Source organism: Chlorocebus sabaeus, chromosome 26 (genome assembly GCF_047675955.1).
Source record: "Chlorocebus sabaeus isolate Y175 chromosome 26, mChlSab1.0.hap1, whole genome shotgun sequence".
Taxonomy (NCBI): domain Eukaryota; kingdom Metazoa; phylum Chordata; class Mammalia; order Primates; family Cercopithecidae; genus Chlorocebus; species Chlorocebus sabaeus.
In genome coordinates, this window is record NC_132929.1 from 39,749,194 (window position 1) to 39,772,147 (window position 22,954).

The 22,954-nt window shown below is 41.6% G+C and overlaps 1 protein-coding gene across 7 annotated transcripts in view; it reads right to left on the reverse strand.

Moving 5' to 3' along the window:
* Positions 1–22,954, reverse strand: part of CSNK1G1 (casein kinase 1 gamma 1) — a 218,325-nt gene that overhangs the window by 26,458 nt on the left and 168,913 nt on the right. For all 7 annotated transcript variants that reach the window (XM_073012228.1, XM_008016306.3, XM_073012225.1 and 4 more), the window contains 4 exons: positions 18,966–19,051; positions 16,337–16,421; positions 15,910–16,058; positions 14,529–14,636 (listed from right to left, as the gene is read on the reverse strand). In XM_073012228.1, the coding sequence (XP_072868329.1) occupies positions 14,529–14,636; positions 15,910–16,058; positions 16,337–16,421; positions 18,966–19,051 (428 nt within the window). The remainder of the gene's footprint in view (positions 1–14,528; positions 14,637–15,909; positions 16,059–16,336; positions 16,422–18,965; positions 19,052–22,954) is intronic.

Sequence of the window (22,954 nt, forward strand, 5' to 3'; positions counted from 1 at the left end):
ATGGAGTTTTGCTCTTGATGCCCAGGCTGAAGTGCAGTGGCGCAATCTCGGCTTGCCACAACCTCCACCTCCCAGGTTCAAGCAATTCTCCTGCCTCAGCCTCCCAAGTAGCTGGGATTATAGGCATGTGCCACCATGCCTGGCTAATTTTGTATTTTTAGTAGAGACGGGGTTTCTCCATGTTAGTCAGACTGATCTCGAACTCCCGACCTCAGGTGATCCACCAACTGCCTCGGCCTCCCAAAGTGCTGGAATTATAGGCGTGAGCCACCATGCTGGCCATATTTTATAAACTTATTGACGTTGTCTATATCCTCAGAGCACTTAGTCTCATTTATTCTGACTGCTGGAGATCTAAGAATAAACCTATTCTTATAATATTAGAAGTAATATCTATAAACCTATTAGTGATAGACTTTTTCAGTTCTCTAGAACTTTTTTTTTTTGTAATATTTAAATATAACATTTAAGCTCTTAAACTATTATATAGTACTGTCAGGTTTCTTTCTTTTTTTTTTTCTTGAGATGGAGTCTGGCTCTGCGCCCAGGCAGGAGTGCAGCGGCGTGGTCTCGGCTCACTGCAAGCTCTGCCTCCTGGGTTCACGCCATTCTCTTGCCTCAGCCTCCCAAGTAGCTGGGACTACAGGTGCTGCCACCGTGCCTGGCTAATTTTTTGTATTTTTAGTAGAGACGGGGTTTCACCGTGTTAGCCAGGATGGTCTTGATCTCCTGACCTCGTGATCCACCCGCCTCGGTCTCCCAAAGTGCTGGGATTAGCAGGCGTGAGCCACTGCGCCTGGCTGTACTGTCAGGTTTCTAGAAACTTAAGTACTTAAAAAAATTCAGGCATTGATAAGCCATTTAGTGTTGAGTTCTATAATACATACTAAATGCAATTACATCTCATGAATGCTCTGTTTTTGCATTTGTTGTTTTTTTTTTTTTTTTTGGAGACAGAGTCTTGCTCTGTCACCCAGGCTGAAGTGCAGTGGTGCAATCTCGGTTCACTGTAAGCTCAGCCTCCCAGATTCATGCCATTCTCCTGCCTCAGCCTCCCCAGTAGCTGGGACTACAGGCGCGTGCCACCAGGTTGCTAATTTTTTGTATTTTTTAGTAGAGACAGGGTTTCACCATGTTAGCCAGGATGGTCTTGATCTCCTGACCTTGTGATCCGCCCGCCTCGGCCTCCCGAAGTGCTAAGATTATAGGCGTGAGCCCCTGTGCCCGGCCTGTATTTGTTTTTAAGGCAGATAAAATAGAAAATGGCTGGAAATGTGTGCTCATGTATGCTTATGGGCTTTTAAAGTTAAAACCCCGGACAGCTGATCAACAATTATTTCCAATTTTACTGACTACACATAAGAACTCTGGTTTTAAGGCTATTGTCTGATTCACAGGGCTGTGTAGTTCTTTATATTCATTCTAGTTCAATAAATAATTTGTTAAAAGATTTAAGATTTTTGTTTAAATGAAAATAACAAGACATTTTTCAAAGGCCTAAAAATCACATTCCATCTCCATTTTCAAAGCAATATGCTATTTATCTTTTAAAGATAAATAGAAAACTAATGTTAACACTCTAGATTGCTTCATAAATGCTTCCACTATGATGAAGGAAAACATACTATACCATACTACTGCCCGCCAATGCCTTCCGTATCTGTTGAAAGCATCAAAACTAAGTATAGATGTGAACCTAGGGGTTGCTGGTTTATTACTTTGGAAACAAGTTTTCTGTAGGACGTTAAACTCTAGGGCTACTGTTTTCTGGAATTTAAGAGCTTGGACCAGTATCTAGAGGATAACATAGTAGAAAGGGCCATTTGCGGTTTTAGAAAGCAACAGAGTGCCTAGGATATAGATGAAACCAAAGAAAGGTGACAACTATAGCAGTCTGCTAGTGTAACTCTCCAAGAAAGGTATTCTAGGCAATACTGTGTACACAGGAGTTATGATTAGGCCTCACCAGCACAGTAGCTAGTTAGATTAAGCAAAGCAGCAGAGGAGATCAGCATGTAAATCCCTCATTCTTAAAGACCACTCATACACATACATCTAATTAAATGTCACTCAAGAGGTGCATGAGTAGAAAAGTCATTCAGCAAAGTCAATTTCTCCGCATTACTTGAAAGGCAGAGGTCCACATGGAGTGTGTAAGTCCCCCAAAGCAGGAGCAGAAATCTCAAGTAGTGGTAACTCCGTGGGGGAATGCTTTAAAATTTTCAGTTGTGATTACATCACCTTTGTGGAAATGACTGGTTTACTACGCAATAGGTAAATCTTGAAACGACAAAGTAGCAATCCAGCATAGCACACATGAAAGGTAAAGGTAACAAAAATACTTGAGAAAACATAGAAGACCGTTGAAAAAGTGAAAACCCCCACCTATGCCCTACGGCAGGGGAAACAAATCTCTCCCAGCAGTCATTTGGCAGGAATTAATGGATAGCAGCCAGTAAGAGTGACACCAACAAGGAGGGAGGAAAACACAATCTGAAGACATCTCAAGTATCATCCCCATCTATGGCTTGAAAATTCTTTCAAATTCTGTGGGCATAGTGGCTCACACCTGTAATCCTAGCACTTTGGGAGGCCGAGGTGGGCGGATCACGAGGTCAGGAGATCGAGACCATTCTGGCCAATATGGTGAAACTCTGTCTCTACTAAAATACAAAAAATTAGCTGAGCGCGGTGGTGCGTGCCTGTAGTCCCGGCTACTTGGGAGGCTGAGGTAGGAGAATAGCTTGAACCTGGGAGGTGGAGGTTGCAGTGAACCAAGATTGTGTCACTGCACTCCCACCTGGCAACAGAGCAAGACTCCATCTCGGGAAAAAAAAAAAAAAAAATTATTTCAAATTCTTAGTGGGGATAAAGCTACTATTCTGAAAATGAAGCAAAGGAAGGCAAACATCCTTTCTCTTGTAGCAAAAAAATCACCAGGCCAGGCACAGTAGGCGAGGAGGCAGAGGTTGCAGTGAGCTGAGATTGTGCCACTGCAGTCCACCCTGGACGACAGAGTGAGATCTGCCTCAAAAAAAAAAAAAAAAAAAAAAATCACCAAATTCTATTCTTCATAAAAAGCTCATTTTAAAAAATTATTTTTGATTATATATACAAACAACTTTATCTACTTCACTTTATGGCTCAAAAAATACCTTAAAAGCTGCCATTTATAAAAAAAAACATTTTGGCCTCTCATGTAAGTCTTCTCAGCCTCATTAACTGTCTTCAACTACAAATTAACAAGAATAGAGACTGAATAGTACCAAAAGGTTAGCAAAGAGAATATACTGGGTTACATTCTGGTTTTATCACATTTCCAATATTAAAATTTCCCTTTCTTTTCTTTTATGATATGGTGGGGGTAAGATGGAAGAAGAAAAGAATGGAACAGGAGCTAGGCGCAGTGGCTCACGCCTGTAATCCCAGCACTTTGGGAGGCTGAGGTGGATGGATCATGAGGTCAGGAGACTGAGACCATCCTGGCCAACATGGTGAAACTCCGTCTCTACTAAAAATACAAAAAAAGTAGCTGGGCCTGGTGATGCACACCTGTAGTGTCAGCTACTCAGGAGGCTGAGGCAGGAGAACCACCTGAACCCGGGAGGCAGGAGTTGCAGTGAGCCGAGATCGCGCCACTGCACTCCAGCCTGGGCAACAGAGTAAGACTCTGTCTTAAAAAAAAAAAAGTATATACTTGAACAAAACTAAAAACTTCCTTCTATTAAGATCATGAAACAGAACCAGTTTTCTCATGCCAGACAGGGGTTATGGCAGGTAATCTGTCATGTGTGCAGAGATATCCTGTATTCTATAAACTTTATCAAATATGAGGGAAGTTTAAAAATCACTGACAACAACCTGAAAAGGGGATTATTCCCAGGCTCAATAATATCTAGAGACGAGATTATCAATTCTGTGACGCTTTTAGAAAAATCATGGAAACCACCCTAGAAGTCTGCAACTCTCTATTCAAACTCTGCCCTATCCTTACAGTGGTGTAAGATACCTGCCTAGGAAATGTTGGTTTATCTAGGTAGGATTACTTCAGAATCACCAAGTTTCCTCCTACAAGGAGCTGGGTTAGAACACAGGGTGTCTGCTGAAATACAAAACCTTAAGAATGCATACAGAAAGAAAAAACTTTCACTATGGAATACAGAATTAAGAGAAAAGGTGAGCAGCAGTGACTAGGTGATAGAACAGAAGACGCTAATTCAGTTTTGCACTTGCTTGTTTCAAAGCTCCTCTCAGAGTAAAGGTCCCAGAAATTAGGAGGGGCAGTCCTATCCTACACTGAGCTCTCTGTGGAGCTGTGGCCATCCTATGGCCAGGAGGAGTATGCAATCTCTGTCTGTGCTCCTACTAGATGGCAGGCAGCATGTTAGGAAACTGCACACATGTCAGAAGGAGGCAGATTATCTCTGGGCAAACACATCAGCCCCTTCAACTAGCAAACCCTGAGCCTCAGTCAGAACTAAATAGTGCTCTGTAAAAAGACAGCAACGGATAACTAATCAGTTTTTAAAAATTTTTTTCAGGTATTCATTTTATGAAAATCTCTGACTACCTTGGCTATTTAGCAATCTGGCCTAATGTTTCCTTTAGAAAACTTATGCTCATAACAAGCTTTATTCAGTAAGCATGACAGCACTAAACCACAATATATTTTTCTTTTTCTTTTCTTTTATTATTATTATTTTTTGAGACAGAGTTTCGCTCTTGTTGCCCAGGCTGGAGTGCAATGGTGCAATCTCAGTTCACTGCAACCTCCGACTCCTGGGTTCAAGCGATTCTCCTACCTCAGTCTCCCAAGTAGCTGGGATTACAGGCATGCGCCACCATGCCCAGCTAATTTTGTATTTTTAGTAGAGACAGGGTTTCACCATGTTGGTCAAGCTGGCCTCAGGTGATCCACTGCCTCAGCTTCCCAAAGTGCAGACGTGAGCCACTGACCCCAGCTAGCCACAGTATATTTTTCTAAGGCTCTATGTCCTTTAAATGTATTCCCTTACAGTCTAGATACAAACAAATCCAAACCACTCTTTTACAGGAGGCATATCTTCTTCAGACCCCATATGATTTGACTCTTTTAAATTCTGTGTTTATTTTTCTGTGTATTATAAGGTATTGAGTTAGTTTAAATATAGTTCTTTTGGAAGGATGAGAGATTACTTTACTGTTTGATTCATATTTTCCTAGTCAAATTGGAGAATTTGCAAGGGAACAGTTCACCCGGTACAAGATTACAAAGAATAAATTCTTTCCCTTAAACACATGCTACGCATCTCTCTTCACACGGCGAATGAAAACAAAACAAAACACCTACGCTACATGTACAAAAACACAAAAAAGAGTAAGTGACATTTTGGGGTAGGATACCATGTCTCTTACCATTTAAAAGCTTTTAATAGTCAATATGACTCTCTCCAATGTCAAAATAGGATCTGTTCTCTCTAACCTGCTAGGCTAAGTAGCCCTTCTTTTCCACGTGCCCACAACAAAACCCACCATAATAAAAGAGGTCAGCCAGAGAAAAGGGAAACACTATCATAACTCCTGAACCATTGCAGTGTAATGTTTATGTAGCATTTACATGAGTAAAGATTGTCACATGCTTGGGTTTAAAGTACTGAAAGGGCAGGAAGAATGCTGCTGCATGCACACAGTAGTCAATGCAACAGTCTACATTTAGTGTGTTGAACAAGCACACTGAATAAAAGCTATGACAGTACAATATGTTGTACTCTAATATCAGATCTGTGGATACCAGCAGGACTTGCTTCCTGATTGATCAGATAATGCAAAGGAAGTTTTGCCAGGTAGAAGCAGGCAGAACTATTAAGGTTTTCATCCCCTTTCTGCTGGATGGTAATGCAGAGTTCTTTAGAGAGGAATCAGAGCCATGGCAAGATTTACAACTTTTGGCACTGGGAAAGGACAAACACGAAGTATAAAATGATGGAAAGACTAACTCAACTGGGATCTTTCTGAATGGATCTAGCTTTTAGGAACATTTATTCTATCCAAATTCATAGTTTAATTATAGTTCTCTGGTTAAGTAAAATTTGTGTTCAAAAAAATTGTGCTTGGCCAGGCGTGGTAGCTCACACTTGTAATCCCAGTTATTTGGAAGGCTGAGGCAGAAGGATCACTTGAGCCCAGGAGTTTGAGGCCAGTGAGGCCCTGTCTCTACAAAAAGCAAATAAACATTAGTCAGGTGTGGTGGCTCACGCCTGTAGTCCCAGCTATTTGGGAGGCTGGGGTGGGAGGACTGCTTGGGCCCAAGAGGTCAAGGTTGCTGTGAGCTATCGTCATGCTACTGCACTCTATCCTGAGAGATGGAGTGGGATCCCATTTCTATTAAAAAGAAAAAAGTGCTTAAGTATCTGGTATTAAGATAGTTTTAAAAGGTAGATCCAATATATGTGAGTTCAAATGTAGTCCTTTAGGAACCATATTTGGGATCTATTATTGTATATAGATAACCCAAACAGTACTCAATTCAATATGCCTAAAATCTAAACGAGCAAAGCAAAATTTTCCCAGAATACAAGGACAGTAGGATTCTTGTTGTGATAGAAAACAACTAATAAGATCACCTGAACTTTTTTTTTTTGAGACGGAGTTTCACTCTTGTTGCCCAGGCTGGAGTGCAATGGCACGATCTTGGCTCACCACAAACTCTGCCTCCCGAGTTCAAGTGATTCTCCTGCCTCAGCCTCCCAAGTAGCTGGGATTACAGACGGGCACCACTATGCTCAGCTAATTTTGTATTTTTTAGTAGAGATGGGGTTTCTCCATGTTGGTCAGGCTGGTCTCGAACTCTTTACCTCAGGTGATCTGCCCACTTTGGCCTCCCAACGTGCTGAGATTACAGGCGGCAGCCACCGAGCCCAGCAATCAACTGAACTTTCTTTGCAGCAAAAAGACTGCTGTGTGGTTTTTTTTTTTTTAAACACCCCTCCCCTTGAGCAGACAATACAGCCCTACTCTAGCTGCCAAACAGAGGCAAAATGGCTCTTTGTGGAAACAAAAACAAGTAGGAAGAAAAGCTTAAAATTTGTTTTTCAATAAAGGTTAAATAAAAATCCATGCTATAAACAAATACCCGTTTACATCTGCACCCTTCATTTGGTAGATTCATTCATTCACTCATTCATTCAAACAAGTATGCATCAAGTGCCCACTATTCTAAACATTGGTTTGGGTGTTAGGGTTAAAGCAGTGAACAAAACAACAAAAACTTCTGCTCTTACAACGTTCCAATTTGAGAATGCTGACACCCTAAATAGGTTAAATGTCCTATGGCCAAAGTTTTGGGATGAGATAAAACCAACGTCTGAGCTCTTCTTCCTCCTTCTACTGTAAGTATGAGACTAAACAAATTTGTTGAGCTCTAGGCTCAGATTTCCCAGAATAAGGAGACTCTTTAGCATTATCATCAATATCATCTCTATGCCTTGACTCCCAAGTATCTCTCTAGTTGTCTCTGGAGAACCATCCTCTGCCTGCTAGACCTCTTCAGGTGGAATACATTGCTAGTATTTCAAACTCAAGATGTCTAAATTCAAATTCCAAATAAGTTCCTCCCCTAACTTTCCTATCTCTAGTAATAGTACCACATGCCTCCTAATTATCCAGGCTCAAGATCTCTGCAACAGCTTTGACTCTTCCTTCTCCCTTAATCCTGACATTCATGTGGGCTGCCAGCTCTGGTAGATTATATCACTGTAGCATTGTTCAATTCGGTTTCATTTGTCCTACTATAACCCATCTAGGCTCCTTCTACGTCTCAAGGGAATTCACTGCCTGCTTATTGATTTCCACGTTTGCTGCCAGGCTAATACCACATTTTGTGCCAAAATATTTCAAAAGCAGAGTTTCAATCATATCACTCCTTTGTTTAAAAATCTTTAGTCCCTATTCCTACTTAAAATAAGCACCAACTCGCCAGTCCAGCATTCCAGGAGCTTCACCAAATGGTTTCAACCTACTTTTCTAGCCTTGTCTCCTAGGACTCCTTTATTCACATCATATATTTTAGAAAACTGAACTAGATACAACATTTGTTGTTGATCATATATATATATATATATATATATATTTTTTTTTTTTTTTTTTTTTTTTTGAGAGTCTCGCTCTGTCGCCCAGGCTGGGTGCAGCGGCGCGATCTCGGCTCACTGCAAACTCCATCTCCCGGATTCACGCCATTCTCCTGCCTCAGCCTCCCGAGTAGCTGGGACTACAGGCGCCCACCACCATGCCTGGCTAATTTTTTGTACTTTTTTTAGCAGAGATGGGGTTTCACCGTGTTACCCAGGATGGTCTCGATCTCCTGACCTCGTGATCCACCCGCCTCGGCCTCCCAAAGTGCTGGGATTACAGGCGTGAGCCACTGCGCCCGGCCGATCATATATTCTTCTGCTTGGAATGCCTCTTCCATCTCATTTAATTGTGCTAAGAGCATGTCAAATGCAGCTTCTCTCATCAAATTATTTGTCTTGCTCAGACTAGATGAAATTTCTTCTTCCAAACCCAGATGACAATAATTTGCAACTTGGGATGCACATCTGTTCTGCCTTGTGTTATAGTTATCTGTCCATTTGGCTTATCTACTTGTCAGCTCTTTGAGGACAAGGACTCCCTACTTACCTTGGTATCCACAGGATATACTTTTTTTTTTTTTTTCCCCCAAACAAAGTCTCTGTCCCCCTGGCTGGAGTGCAGTGGCACAGTCTCAGCTCACTGCAACCTCTGCCTCCCAGGTTCAAGGATTCTCCTGCCTCAGCCTCCCAAGTAGCTGAGATTACAGGCACCCACCACCACACCCAACTAATTTTTGTATTTTTAGTAGCCAGGCTGGTCTCAACTTCCTGACCTCAAGTTATCCACCCTGCTCAGCCTTCCAAAGTGCTGGGATTATAGGTGTGAGCTACCGTGCTACACGTGCCCCGGGCCCACAGGATACAGTTTCACATAGCAGGTCCTCAGCTCAGATTTACTGAGTCAAAGTAGCTGATATAAGGTTAGCTGTTCCTAAAGTCAATACCTGTCAATCTTGCTCAAGGAGAAACTGTATTTTTCTTTTGCTAATTTCAAAACTTGAAAGGAATTATTCTAGAAAATTATCTTGTTTTCAATTCTTAGAGTAATAAAAGAGACAGATTTGAAGGCTGGGCGCAGTGGCTCACACCTATAATCCCAGCACTTTGGGAGGCTGAGGTGGGTGGATCACGAGGTCAGGAGATTGAGACCATCCTGGCTAACACAGTGAAATCCTGTCTCTACTAAAAATACAAAAAATTAGCTGGGTGTGGTGGCAGGCGCCTGTAATCCCAGCTCTCCGGAGGTTGAGGCAGGAGAATGGCATGAACCTGGGAGGCGGAGCTTGCAGTGAGCCGAGATCACGCACTGCACTCCAGCCTGGGCTACAGAACGAGACTCTGTCTTAAAAAAAAAAAAAAAAGAAAGAAAGAAAGATTTGGCTGCAAACATTCTTAGAAACAAACCAACAAAAAAGAGCATAAGAAAACAACCCTAAAGATGGAAGAAATGTAATATTAACACAGACCTAGATGCTGTAAAGGTTGAAGCAACACTAGAAATCCATTATCCACAGTGCAGAAAGAATTTTACCCAACAAGGATTCGGAATCCTGGTGGGAAGGAGGTATAACATTTACATGAATGTGGAGGAATTCCAATCTCTTAGCGGTCATAGGATACTAAAAACTCTAAAATTAAAAAAATTGGGCCAGGCATGGTGGCTCCCAGCATTTTGGGAGGCAGAGGTGGGCAGATTGCTTAAACCCAGGAATTTGAGAACAGCCTGGGAAACACAGTGAAACTGTCTCTACAGAAAACACGAAAAAAAAAAAAATAGCTGGGTGTGGTGGCGTGTGCCTGTAGTCCCAGCTACTCACGAGGCTAAGGTGGAAGGATCCCTTTAGCCCAGGAAGGTGAGGCTGCAGTAAGCTGTGATTGCGCTACTGTACTCCAGCCTGGGCAACAGAGTGAAATCCTTTCTCAAAAAAGAAAAGAAAAAGAAAAGAAAAAGAGAAAAAATATATATATCAAAGAGAGATATTCAAGATTCAACTTTTCAAAAATAAGCATATTAGTTAAATAAAGATGAGATTTTCCTAAATAATTATATACGGTGGCCAGAGACTTTTCATTTAAAAGTACATTGAAATTCACTAGTCAGTTTTTACCCTGACAACCGAAGTTTTCAATCATCTCTTTTTTTCATACTTTAAAAATCCATGCAAAACCACAGCATTGGTTATAAATTCACTGAAGCAGGAAAGTAAAGGAAACACATATTTTAAGATATTCTGGGCCGGGTGCGGTGGCTCACGCTTGTAATCCCAGCACTTTGGGAGGCCGAGGCAGGCGGATCGCGAGGTCAGGAGATCGAAACACTACTGGCTAACACGGTGAAACCCTGTCTCTACTAAAAATACAAAAAATTAGCCGGGCATGGTGACAGGTGCCTGTAATCCCAGGAGACTGAGGCTGGAGAATGGTGTGAACCCAGGAGGCTGAGCTTGCAGTGAGCCAAGATTGAGCCACTGCACTCCAGCCTGGGAGACAGCCAGACTCCATCTCAAAAAAAAAAAAAAAAAAAAAGATATTCTAGGATGGGCGCAGTGGCTCATGCCTGTAATCCCAGCATTTTGGGAGGCCGAGGCGGGCGGATTACCTGAGCTCAGGAGTTCGTCACCAGCCTGGGCAACGTGATGAAACCCCATCTCTACTAAAATACGAAACACTAGCCAGGTGTGGTGGCGTGTGCTTAGTCCCAGCTACTCGGGAGGCTGAGGTGGAAGAATTGCTTGAACCTGGGAGGTGGAGGTTGCAGTGAGCCAAGATCGTGCCACTGCATGCCACCCTGGGTGACAGAGCAAGACTCCATCTCAAAATAAATAAATAAATAAAAATTTTTAAAAAATTATATCACATTCTGAGAGAATGGAGGTGAAAAAGAATCTTAAAAAATAAAAAATATTCTAAAAAATAGGCACAAGGGGCCGGGCATGGTGGTTCATGCTTGTAATCGCAGCACTTTGTGAGGCTGAGGAAGGTGGATCATCTGAGGTCAGGAGTTCCAGACTAGCCTGGCCAACATGGTGAAACCCCATCTCCACTAAAAATACAAAAATTAGCCAGGTGTGATGGCAGGCACCTGTAATCCCAGCTACTCAGGAAGCTGGAGCAGAAGAATCACTTGAACTCAGGAGGCAGAGGTTGCAGTGAGCCAAGATCATACTCCAAGCCTAGGTGATAAGAGTGAAACTGTCTCAAAAAAAAAAAAAAAAAAAAAAAAAGACACAAGGATATATGTTGATTGTGATATCACACTACTTATCTATTTTTTCTTTACATACATTTTCTACTTAAATGCATTTTTTTTTTTTTTTAAAGATGGAGTTTCTCTCTTGTTGCCCAGGCTGGAGTGCAATGGTGCCCAGGCTAGAGTGTAATGGCACCATCTCAGCTCACTGCAGCCTCCGCCTCCCAGGTTCAAGTGACTCTCCTGCCTCAGCCTCCTGAGTAGCTGGGATTTGAGGCATGTGCCAACACGCCCAGCTAATTTTTATATTTTTAGTAGAGACTGGGTTTCACCATGTTGGCCAGGCTGGTCTCGAACTCCTGACCTCAGGTGATCCACCTGCTTCGGCCTCCCAAAGTGCTGGGATTACAGGTGTGAGCCACTGCGCCTGGCCGCATTTTTCATTATAGAGTAATAAAACTTCATTTAAAATATTTTAGAATATATTACTACACTTCCAACACTATTTCTGTTAATAATTTTGATCTCCTCCCATTGATCCTGCTTATTTCCCCACCCCTCCAGCTCACTTTATACTATAACCCAGTTTATTCAATAAAGGATGTGAAGTAGATTTATAACCACGCCTTTATAAGTGGATAGGCAGATCATTTCTGTATCTTTGCTACCAATGACAATGCAACAGTTTTATGCACATAACCTATACTTTGGGTTGTTTTACTGATTGATTTCAAGAAGGTATTTCATCAGAGAAGAAAATAACTTGATCAAATTGCTTTCTAGCCAGGTGAAGTGGCTCACGCCTGTAATCCCAGTACTTTGGGAGGCCGAGGCAGGTGGATCACCTGAAGTCAGGAGTTCGAGACCAGCCTGGCCAACATGGCGAAACACCATCTCTAATAAAAATACAAAAATTAGCCCGGTATGGTGGTATGTGCCTGTAATCCCAGCTACTCAGGAGGCTAAGGCAGGAGAATCACTTGAATCTGGGAGACAGAGGTGGAAGTGAGCTGAGATCGCACCACTGCACTCCAGCCTGGGTGACAGAGTAAGACGCTGTCTCAAAAAAAAAAAAAAAGAAAAAAAAAAGAAGAAGAAGAAAGAAAGAAAAATAAAAAGAAAAAAAGAAGAAATTGTTTTCTAGAGAATTTGTATCAATTTGTAAAATCAACAGCAATATGTCAGTTTAACTGTGCCCTCACCCGCACTAGCTATTAGCTTTTAAAAAGGGAGGGATGGGAGAGAACTGCAGAAGTCAACATTGTCTTTTGTTGTCAAACCAGAAGTCAGTCAAATTATAAGTCTTAAACAACAACTTTAATTAAAGGATGTGACTATGGACCCAATTAGTGCCCAGAGTTTGCTAAATCTTTTCTTTTTTGCCTACCTATCTTCTCCTTTATATTTACTCTCTAGTACATGGCTTTCCTTCTTTCACATACTTTTTTCTTACCCACCAAACCACACATTTTGCCAAGAGTATATACTTACTGGTGAGAAAATATATTTGTGGGTGTACACCACTGGACATGTGTGTGTGCGTGTTTGTATACACTATTCTTAACGTATATACTTGCACATGTGCATCTATGAAACAAATGTTTTTGTATTTTCTTGTAAAAATGTTAATACAAAAAAGTGAGGTCATAAGGAGAGGAAATAAGCTAATTTGATGTGTGATAATTATTTTAAAAATACATAATCTGTTTATTATGCTTTGTTTACTTACCTACTGTGGTCTCTGTTTTTCTCTTAGCAATATATTTAATATAAGGATAAAATCCTATGTCATGTTTACTTCCCAAACACATAAGCCCTTTTTTAAAATGTCAAATTTGTTGATTTTTTGGTGTGTTTGCCTCATCTGTCTTTAGGCTGAGAGATGTCCCTCATTTAGACCACTAGTTTTCCAAACAATGAACACTGAAGGACAGATGACATGACCTAATCTGAATCTTCACTGCAGGTCCATTTTAAATCTTGACCAGCTCTATAATTTTCCCGGGTAGAAGAACAAGGGGTGGTGTGGAGGTTCCATTTCATGCCCAAGTCAGTTGGAAGTCCAAATTACCTACCACTCTTTTTTTTTTTTTTTTTTTTTTGAGACAGAGTCTCACTCTGTCGCCCAGGCTGGAGTGCAGTGGCGCGATCTCGGCTCACTGCAAGCTCCGCCTCCTGGGTTCATACCATTCTCCTGCCTCAGCTTCCTGAATAGCTGGGACTACAGGTTCTCCTGCCTTAGCCTCCCGAGTAGCTGGGACTACAGGCGCCCACCACCACGCCCAGCTAATGTTTTTTTGTATTTTTTAGTAGAGATGGGGTTTCACCGTGTTAGTCAAGATGGTCTCGATCTCCTGACTTTGTGATCTGCCCGCCTTGGCCTCCCAAAGTGCTGGGATTATAGGCGTGAGCCACCGCACCGGGCCTTATCTACCCCTCTTAATCAGCAAGGAAAAACCAGAACTGGCAAGAGCTCTAGACTAGACTACAGATGAGACCCAAAGTGGGCTACCTGGTACATCCTGTCTGTCCAACAGGTCTTTTTTTTTTTTTTTTTTTTAAACTGTTCCTTGGTGAGCAGGGCTACTCCACAGGCACTGTGTCCCCAGAGTAGCCTCCAACAGGTCTTTTGGTCCTATGGTAGATGCCTCAGATCCTAACATATAGCTAGTTCCCCCTACTGCCAACAGATTCTGACAGGCCAACACTCTTTTGTTTTTTTTTGAGACAGGGTCCACCCAGGCTGGAATGCAAAGGCACAAGCAATCTTGGCTCACTGCTGCCTCGACTTCCTGGACTCAGGTGATTCTTCCACCTCAGCCTCCAAAGTAGCTGGGACTATAGGCATGTGCCACCATGCCCAACTAATTTTTTGTATTTTATGTAGAGACAGGGTTTCGCCATGTTGCCCAGGCTGGTCTTGAACTCCCGACTCAAGTGATCTACCTGCCTTGGCCTCCCAAAGTGCTGGGATTACAGGCATGAGCCACTGCACTTGGCCAGGCCTACTCTTTAGACTGGATACTTCATATAAGGCACCTGGCCACATTCCAGTGCAACTATACATGCCCTGAGGGTTGCTTGAGAGTCATACCACACCTGTAAGAAATGGTAAGCATTTGATCTTTATTTTCAGTATATACACTAAAGCAGAGAAGCTGAAGAATTTGGGTTTTAATATTCACCATGAAGAAGTGGAGTGTCTGAAAGAATGAAAGATTAACACATACCTGATTTCGAAGAGGCTGCTGTTGTGATGGCCGATCCCTGTGTGTGTGGCTTTCTCGAGTTATTGCAGATGCACCAGAATCTACGTGAACTGACCCTACTGGAGTAGGCTGGAAAAATGAAACAAAAAGTCAAATGGGGGAAAGAGGTCCAACTTGATGCATATGCAAAGGACAGAATAATTCTAATTCTAATAGAGTAGTAGTAATTATTTTCAGCTACCAAGAGCACTTTCAAGTTGTCTTGTCTTCTCAGTTTGCTCATCTGCAAAAGGGAGGCAGCCTGGTTCTCAATAGTTCATTGGAGAGTAGCTTACCTTCGAAAATAAAAAACCAGGGTTGGGTGCGGTGGCTCACGCCTGTAATCCCAGCACTTTGGGAGGCCAAGGTGAGTGGATCACCTGAGAGGTCAGAAGTTCGAGACCAGCCTGACCAACGTGGAGAAACCCCATCTCTACTAAAAATACAAAATTAGTCAGGTGTGGCAGCACGTGCCTGTAATCCCAGCTACTCGGGACGCTGAGGCAGGAGAATCACTTGAACCCGGGAGGCGGAGGTTGTGGTGAGCCGAGTTCACGCCATTGCACTCCAGCTTGGGCAACAAGAGTGAAACTCCGGAAAAAAAAAAAAAAATTCCTCCAGTGGTATCTGTGTGGCCCTGTGAACCCCTGACCAGAACAACAAATTCAAAAGCTTCCTATGATGCTGGGTTCCACTCCTACAAAGGTCAAGTACATTAACAACGTATGTGGCATCAACTTCTGAATCATGGCGCCGGGCATGGTGGCTCATGCCTGTAATCCCAGCACTTTTGGAGGCCGAGGCGGGCAGATCACCTCAGGTCAGGAGTTTGAGATCAGCCTGGCCAACATGGCAAAACCCTGTCTCTGCTAAAAATATAAAAATTACCCAGGTGTGGTGGTACATGCCTACAATCCCAGCTACTTGAGAGGCTGAGGCAGGGGAATCTCTTGAACCCAGGAGGCAGAGGTTGCACTGAGCCGAGATTGGCGCCATTGCACTCCAGCCTGGGTGCAGAGAGACTCTCTGAAAAACAAAACAAAACAAAACAAAAAAAACAAAACAACGTCTGAATCATTCAAATGAAACTTCTCCTAAAAACTGGGCTTAAATTCTGTTATCTTAGGACATGCAAGTTATTATCTTCCTATATCACTAGGAAAAAATACATAACTCCTTCCTACTTCTGAACTAGTAAGAGCAACCTATGGCAACACCCAGACAAGGCTGGTAAATATACAGTCTACGATCAAAGGAATATTTTTACTAAAGATTCAAGCAGGAAGACTGACAAGTAAAGGCATGAGGCAGTGCTGGTTGGAGAAAGGAGGTAATGAGGTAAAAAAAAAAAAAGGATACTTACAATAGGTCTCCCAACCCAATCATAGGCATAGTCAAAGGTATAGCCTTTCTTTTCAAAGAGGTCTGTGAAGAGGGTCCGTAAATACTCATAATCAGGTTTTTCAAAGAAGTCCAATCGCCTGACATATCGAAGGTAGGTTGCCATCTCCTCTGTCAGGAAAGAGATGAAAGGCCCTGCTCATTAGCTGAATGCTTTCCATAGTGGTTGTGGGGAAGCACTGGGCCACAAAGGGGTTATTTATACAGATAATTTAATACTGATGTTTTCTTTACAGACAAAATAAAAGCGATAAAACCTACCTTGGTCTGTATCACAAAAGGAAATGTTAATTACCTAAACAGCACCCTTATCTAGAGATACCCAGTCATGGACTCTACCTATTTCAAAGCTCAGTCACACTGACTGGAATGTCTTTTTAGCATCCCACCTGGAAAGTTTTCACAGAGAGCTTCAATGGGAGTATTCCTTTTGGTGTCACCAATTTTTTGATATCTCTCTTTTAACGTGTCAGCCTGTAGAGAGTAAAGACAAAGTTATTTGAAAAGATGTCCTAAGCATGGGAGATTCAATATGTTTTTGGACACAATGGTTGTTTCACTCAAATTCACAGTATTTGTTGGTCTTGATTTTTTTCTAACACAAATAAGAAATGTAGTAGAAATTATATATTTAGATATATACAAACATCTGCTGTGTTCTGGAAAATTTTACTTGTGAAAATATTTAGTTGTCTCAGATAAACACCATCAGATACAATGGATGAGTGGCTAGGATAAGAAAATAACAATATTATGTGGCAATATTTTCAAAATTGCAGAAGCTTAGTAATCTCCCATGGCTACCATAATTCAATGTGATTCAGCATTCTCTCTTAGATCAGCTCTAAAAGTATTGCTAATCCAGGTAGGGGAAACAGATAAGTAATTCTACTACATATATATAGAGACTTTGAACAGAAAAAACAAACAAACAAACAAAAAAAGGATAACTGAAAAATGTCTTTCAACAACGTGCTTCCAGAGGGAAAAAAGTTGTCTATGGTACAGCCATGGCTAACAGAGTTGGTGTATGTCAGTATCTCAAAAGCAGCCCAAGTCTGGTATGCTCAGAGCTATAGCCAGAGGGCTTCTGAATCCTGGACCAACAGTGGGCTCCTAGGGAATTGTTGTCAGGCTTTACCTAGCTTGCTGCACTCAGACTTAAGCAATAGCGTTCTGAAGTGAGTAGGAGAAATTTTGCGTCTACAACTACCACTAAAATGATTTATGTACGAGAGTGTTTCAAGCAATTAATAACACACTAATGCACTGTTTGGCTGTATGATGACCAAGTTTGACATGAAACTATATTTGAAAGCTATAAACATCAATGAGAAGATGTATATAACAGGAGAGGAATTTAAGAGTGAAGAAATAACATCTAAAAGGCAATGGGGAGAAGTCTTACGTTTTAGGACAGTATTCTAGAAAGCCTACAGCAAAATGAACCATCCTGCCTTTCTGGAAGATGGGATGTAGGAGTACCCCAAACTAGTGATTAAGTTTCTTTCCATGTTAGTATGTTGAAATAAATTACAACCAAAAAATATGTCTTGGGCCAGGCGCGATGGCTCACGCCTGTAATCTTAGCACTTTGAGAGGCTGAGATGGGCGGATCACTTGAGGTCAGGAGCTTGAGACCAGCCTGACCAACATGGCGAAACCCCATCTCTACTAAAAATACAAAAAATTGGCTGGGTGCAGTGGCTCATGCCTGTAATCCCAGCACTTTGGGAGGCCAAGACAGGCGGATCACAAGGTCAGGAGCTTGAGACCAGCCTGGCCAATATGGTGAAATCCTGTCTCTAATAAAAATACAAAAATTAGCCAGGCGTGGTGGCATGTGCCTGTAGTCCCGCTACTCAGGAGGCTGAGGCAGGAGAATTGCTTGAACCCAGGAGGCGGAGGTTGCAGTGAGCTGAGATCACACCACTGCACTCCAGCCTGGGCAGAGCCAGAGTCCGTCTCAAAAAAACCCAAAAAATTAGCTGGGCATGGTGGCGTGCACCTGTAATCCCAATTACTCAGGAGGCTAAGGTGGGAGAACTGCTGGAACTTGGGAGGCAGAGGTGGGAGGCGGAGGTTGCAGTGAGCCAAGATTGCACCACTGCACTCCAGCCTGGGAAACAGAGCAAAATTCTGTCTCAAAAAAAAAAAAGTCTCACAAAATACTAATGGGACTTACAAGGGGTTAGAAGCTTACCATTTCCTAGTCAAATAGCCAAATGCACAGAGTAATAATAATGCTCATAATTATCATAGTAAACTGACATATAACCACTGTACTGACACCTACCTAAGGAAGGCTATTTAAACTTTACACATTTTGCAGTGAATAGCTATTGTCTGAATAGGCATTTATTCAATAATACACTTGAACAGCAATGTTAAACCTGGATTTTCATTTCAGTTCAGGTGAGTTCTTAGCCTACATATTTTCTAAGTTTTCCTGAGGAGCACACCCTGCTGGCCTTTCTGGTAAAATGTGTAGCAGCTGTTGTCAACAATTTGTTCCAGAAATTCCCTTACATACTGGGAACACTCCTCCTGCTACATAATGGTAGTGGAGGAGGAATACCAACACAGAGAGAAAAGCAGCACTGTCAAGGCTGGGAGGAAATGAGAGAAAAGATCATGGAAAATCCAAAAACAAGGAAAAATTAAGAAAGGGAAGACAAACAGTGAACAAAACAGTTTCCAAAGCCCAGGAGAGCATTTATAGTGTAGAGTAATGTAACTAGTCCTTGTTTCTTATCTCTATAATCAATAATCCTTTTTGTGTTGTTTTTAAAAATATTTATCTTTAAATAGAGATGGGGTCTCACTATGTTGCTGATCTCAAACTCCTGGACTCAAGCAATCCTCCCACCCCAGCCTCCCAAAGTGCTGGGATTACAGGCATCAACCACCACATCTGGCCAGCCCTCTATGCATTTCTTAAAAACATGAAGCCAGAGGCCTCTTCATTAACAACTGAGCATAGCAACAAAGCCCTCCACTGAACACTTTCAAGGATACCTTGAGTCCTTGCCAGGGAAGGCTGCCTCGAAGGAAATACATGAACATATGGCCTAGGGCTTCCAAATCATCTCTCCGGCTTTGCTCTAAAAGGGAAGACAGATCACACATTATGTTTGCAGTTATTACAGCAGAAAAAGGTTCAAAACCAAGTAATCCCTTCAGAAACCCTTTGGCTCTGGAAAGGCTCTGCTTACTCATTACTTGTATATTTAAACCAAGGATAGTATTTTAGATCAAAACCTCAAACCAATGTGTACTTCCTTTGTCTACATCTGTTGATAGTAAGTAAATATCAAGAGAAAAGAGCAAATCCTGAATTAAAACCAAGCCCAAATCACTAAACAGTGAATTACCATCCCTCACTCAATGCTGTCACCTTCCTGAAAGTGATAAAATTTTAACGAAATGTTATTTCCAGTATATGGGCTACAATTACCCTTCAGTTACCACCACGGAGTGAGTAGCAGATAAAGCAACCCAAACTGTTAAAACAGTCCCTTCTGGCTAGGCCTACAAAGATACAAGCTGCAAAATGCCTAGCAAACATGCCAAGTGCTTTTTATTCATCATAAAAATTAACACTTAAAATTCAGTTTCATATCAATGAACATCAGTACATATTCTCTTGGCTCCCATTCAATTTGTACCATGTCCTATAACCTCAAAAACATTTTAAAATTTATTACTAAGGTCCCCTCAAAATTAGATGGGTAAGGCTGTACACATCTGTAGTCCCAGCTACTTAAGAGGCTGAAGTGAGAGGATCGCTACGGCCCAGGAGTTCAAGATAAGCCTGGGCAACATAACGAGACCTCATCCCAAAACAAAATAGAACAAAAAAATCAAAGTCCCTGCATTCTGGAAGCGTATCTAAAACAAGTTGCTGGGTTTTTCTCTCCTTTTAATTGGGAAGGTGAAGATGACAAAGAACTGCAAAATAGTTAACACAAAACTGCAGCTTCATCTCAGAAAACATCCTACACATTCTTTGTTAGACAGAATCTAAGTAGTACATGCCTTTGTTTCTTTTTTCTTCTTTCTTAAAGACAGAATCCTTGCTCTGTTGCCTAGGCTGGAGTGCAGTGTTGTGATCATGGCTCACTGCAGCCTCAAATTCCTGAGCCCAAGGGACCCTTCTGCCTCAGCTGAGTAGCTAGGAATCTAAGTGTGTGGAACGACACTTGGCTAATTTATTTATTTTTATTTTTTGTGAAGATGGGGTCTTGTTATGGCTGGTCTCAAACTACTGGCCTCAAGCAAACCTAATATATCAGCCTCCCACACTGTGGGATTACTCATGTAAGCCACCGCACCCAGCCCATGCATTCATTTTGAATTTGCCAATTATGGTTTAGTCTCAGACTTTTTTTTTATTTTTTTATTTCTTTTTGGAGACAAGGTCTCACTCTGTTGCCTAGGCTAGAGTGCAGTAGCATGATCTTGGACACTGCAGCCTCGCCCTCCTGGGCTCAAGTGATCCTCCCACCTCAGCTTCCTGACTAGCTGGGACTACAGGCATGCACCACCACTACTATCACCCCGGCTACTTTTTGTATTTTTTATAGAGACTGGGTTTTGCCATGTTGCCCAGGCTGGTCTGGAACTCCTGGGCCAATCAAGCAATCAACCAGCCTTGGCCTCCCAAAGTGCTGGGACTACAGGTGTGAGCCACCACACCTGGCCCATCTCAGACATTTTATGTGTTTATTTTTCAGAATCAAGTTTAGGGCTTTATCAGAATAAACGACAGAAGCAAGACTAAGAGGCTACCTTCAACTTGGCTGTGCTTTCTTTGTATAGAAAGTAAAACCCAAGAGAGCCAGAGAAAGCCACTCAGCTAACTCAAAATACAGAAGTGCAACATGTTTAACTACTGCCTTAAATTATAGGAAATTTGCATGAAAAAGAATAGTAGTCTACAGGGTAGATGAAGAAAGAAAAAGCAACTTTTAAAATAGCGATTTGATGGAGGTTGTAAAAAGATGGTTACTAATGGAAAGGAGGGGTACCCTGACAGAGATAAATAACATAAAACCGAGTTGGTATACATCAATTGAAACAATCTTAAAAAGAATGAAATAAAACAGCACAACCATCAGAATCCTTTGTCTACATGACTTGTCTGGTTTGTAATAAAATATTCACAATTGAAAACAAAAAAGTAGTTATACAAAAACAGTTTGTTGACAGAATCTAAAGATGCACAAATGAAAAAGAGAAAAGAACAAGGAGAGTGAGTGGAGGCCTCCCACAAAGCAGGGCAGATAGAAAAACGACTCTGCAGTTTCTCATACTATATCACACCCACTTATCGCCTCTCCATTTTTATATCCACTTCCTGCAACAAGAGGCCCCTTGGCTATTAAAAATTCACTGGACAAATGTTCGAATTTTAGATAGTTGAGCACTAGAGGGCAAAACTCTCCATATTTTCAATATTGATCAGGCCTACAGAAAAAAGATTTCACAGCAAAATAAATTATGAGATTAAAAAATTGTTTAAACTCACTGGAATAAGTAATAAAGTAACTTTTCAAATCCTGAGAACTATGAAAAAGAACTGTAGAATATGGGACAATAGGAAAAAGAAGGGTTCCTAAATCAGGAAGGGTACTTAAATAAGGGTACCTAAATAAGGTACCTAAAATAAGGGTACCTAAATCACCAGCCATGCTTTATTTTCATACAACTTTGAACACTCCACCCTTGTCCAATTCATTATTTCTACATGCCCTCATTTCTTCATGCAGAAAATTTTCATTTTCAAAGAAGAAAGGTTTCCAATACCAGTGAGACCAGCAGGACACAAAATTCTTCAGTTCTTCTGATTGGTTGAAAGGTGTGCTTTCATCCAATCAGAAAGATGTGCTTGGTTTACATGCATAACATCCCTGATTTTAGGTTAAATATATTTGTTGAAGGCAGGGGGCAAGGCAACCCAGTGTTCTCACCCTAATTTCAACCATTAAATAATATAAATTGGGCTGTCTCAGTCACAGCTTAATCAGTGGAAAGGTGGCTGCTATGGTAATGGATTTCTGTCTTCCCCCGGACCCCCTAACACACAAACCTCACATTGAAATTTGATCCCAATATTCAAAGTTGGGCCAAATGGAAGGTGTCTGGGTCATGGGGGTAGATCCCTCATTAATTGATTAATGACCTCCCTTAGGGATGAGTTCCCAAGAAAGCAGGTTGGTGAGAAGAGCCTAGCACCCCCTTCCCCATGTGATCTGCACATGCTGGCTGCTCCCCTTCCCCTTATACCATGAGTGGAAGCAGCATGAGGCCCCTGAGGCCCTCACCAGATGCAGATGCCAGTGCCATGCTTCTTGTACAGCCTGCAGAACTCTAAGTCAAATTTAAATGTCTTTTCTTTATAAAATGACCCAGCCTGAGGTATTCCTTTATAGCAACACAAAATGGACTAAGTGTGGCTACTCTGATGTGGCAACTAATGTAAGGTTTAGGAGGATTCTTCTCTTGTTCTCCTCCTCCATAAAACTAAGAAGTGATTTTCCCAAAGCCATTTGAAAACACATATCCCAGTCCCTTCTTCATTGCAACACAAAAAATGCAACACATTTAAAAACCAATAGCATTAGAGTACCTACAAAGACCTCTATCGTTTGAGGCATGGGAAAGGGTTTAAAAAGCAGTGACAACTTTCTGTATGTATTCACTGTAATGTGGAGAATACAAAATATGATGACAGGTTAGATTTGACCTGAAAAACTCTGGTACTCAGTAAGCCAAGTCTGGGGGTAAACTCAAAAGTTCCGGCAGGAATGGCAGTACACCAAGAGACGAAACAGTCTGATGCACAGTAGATGCTTAAAACAGATTTTGTTGAATAAATAACAATCAGGATAATTACAATATGGACTGATCTTACTATTATAAGGCATTATGCTAAACATTTTACATACATTATCTCATAGAACCATATATTACAGGCATAAATATCATATCCATTTTATACATGA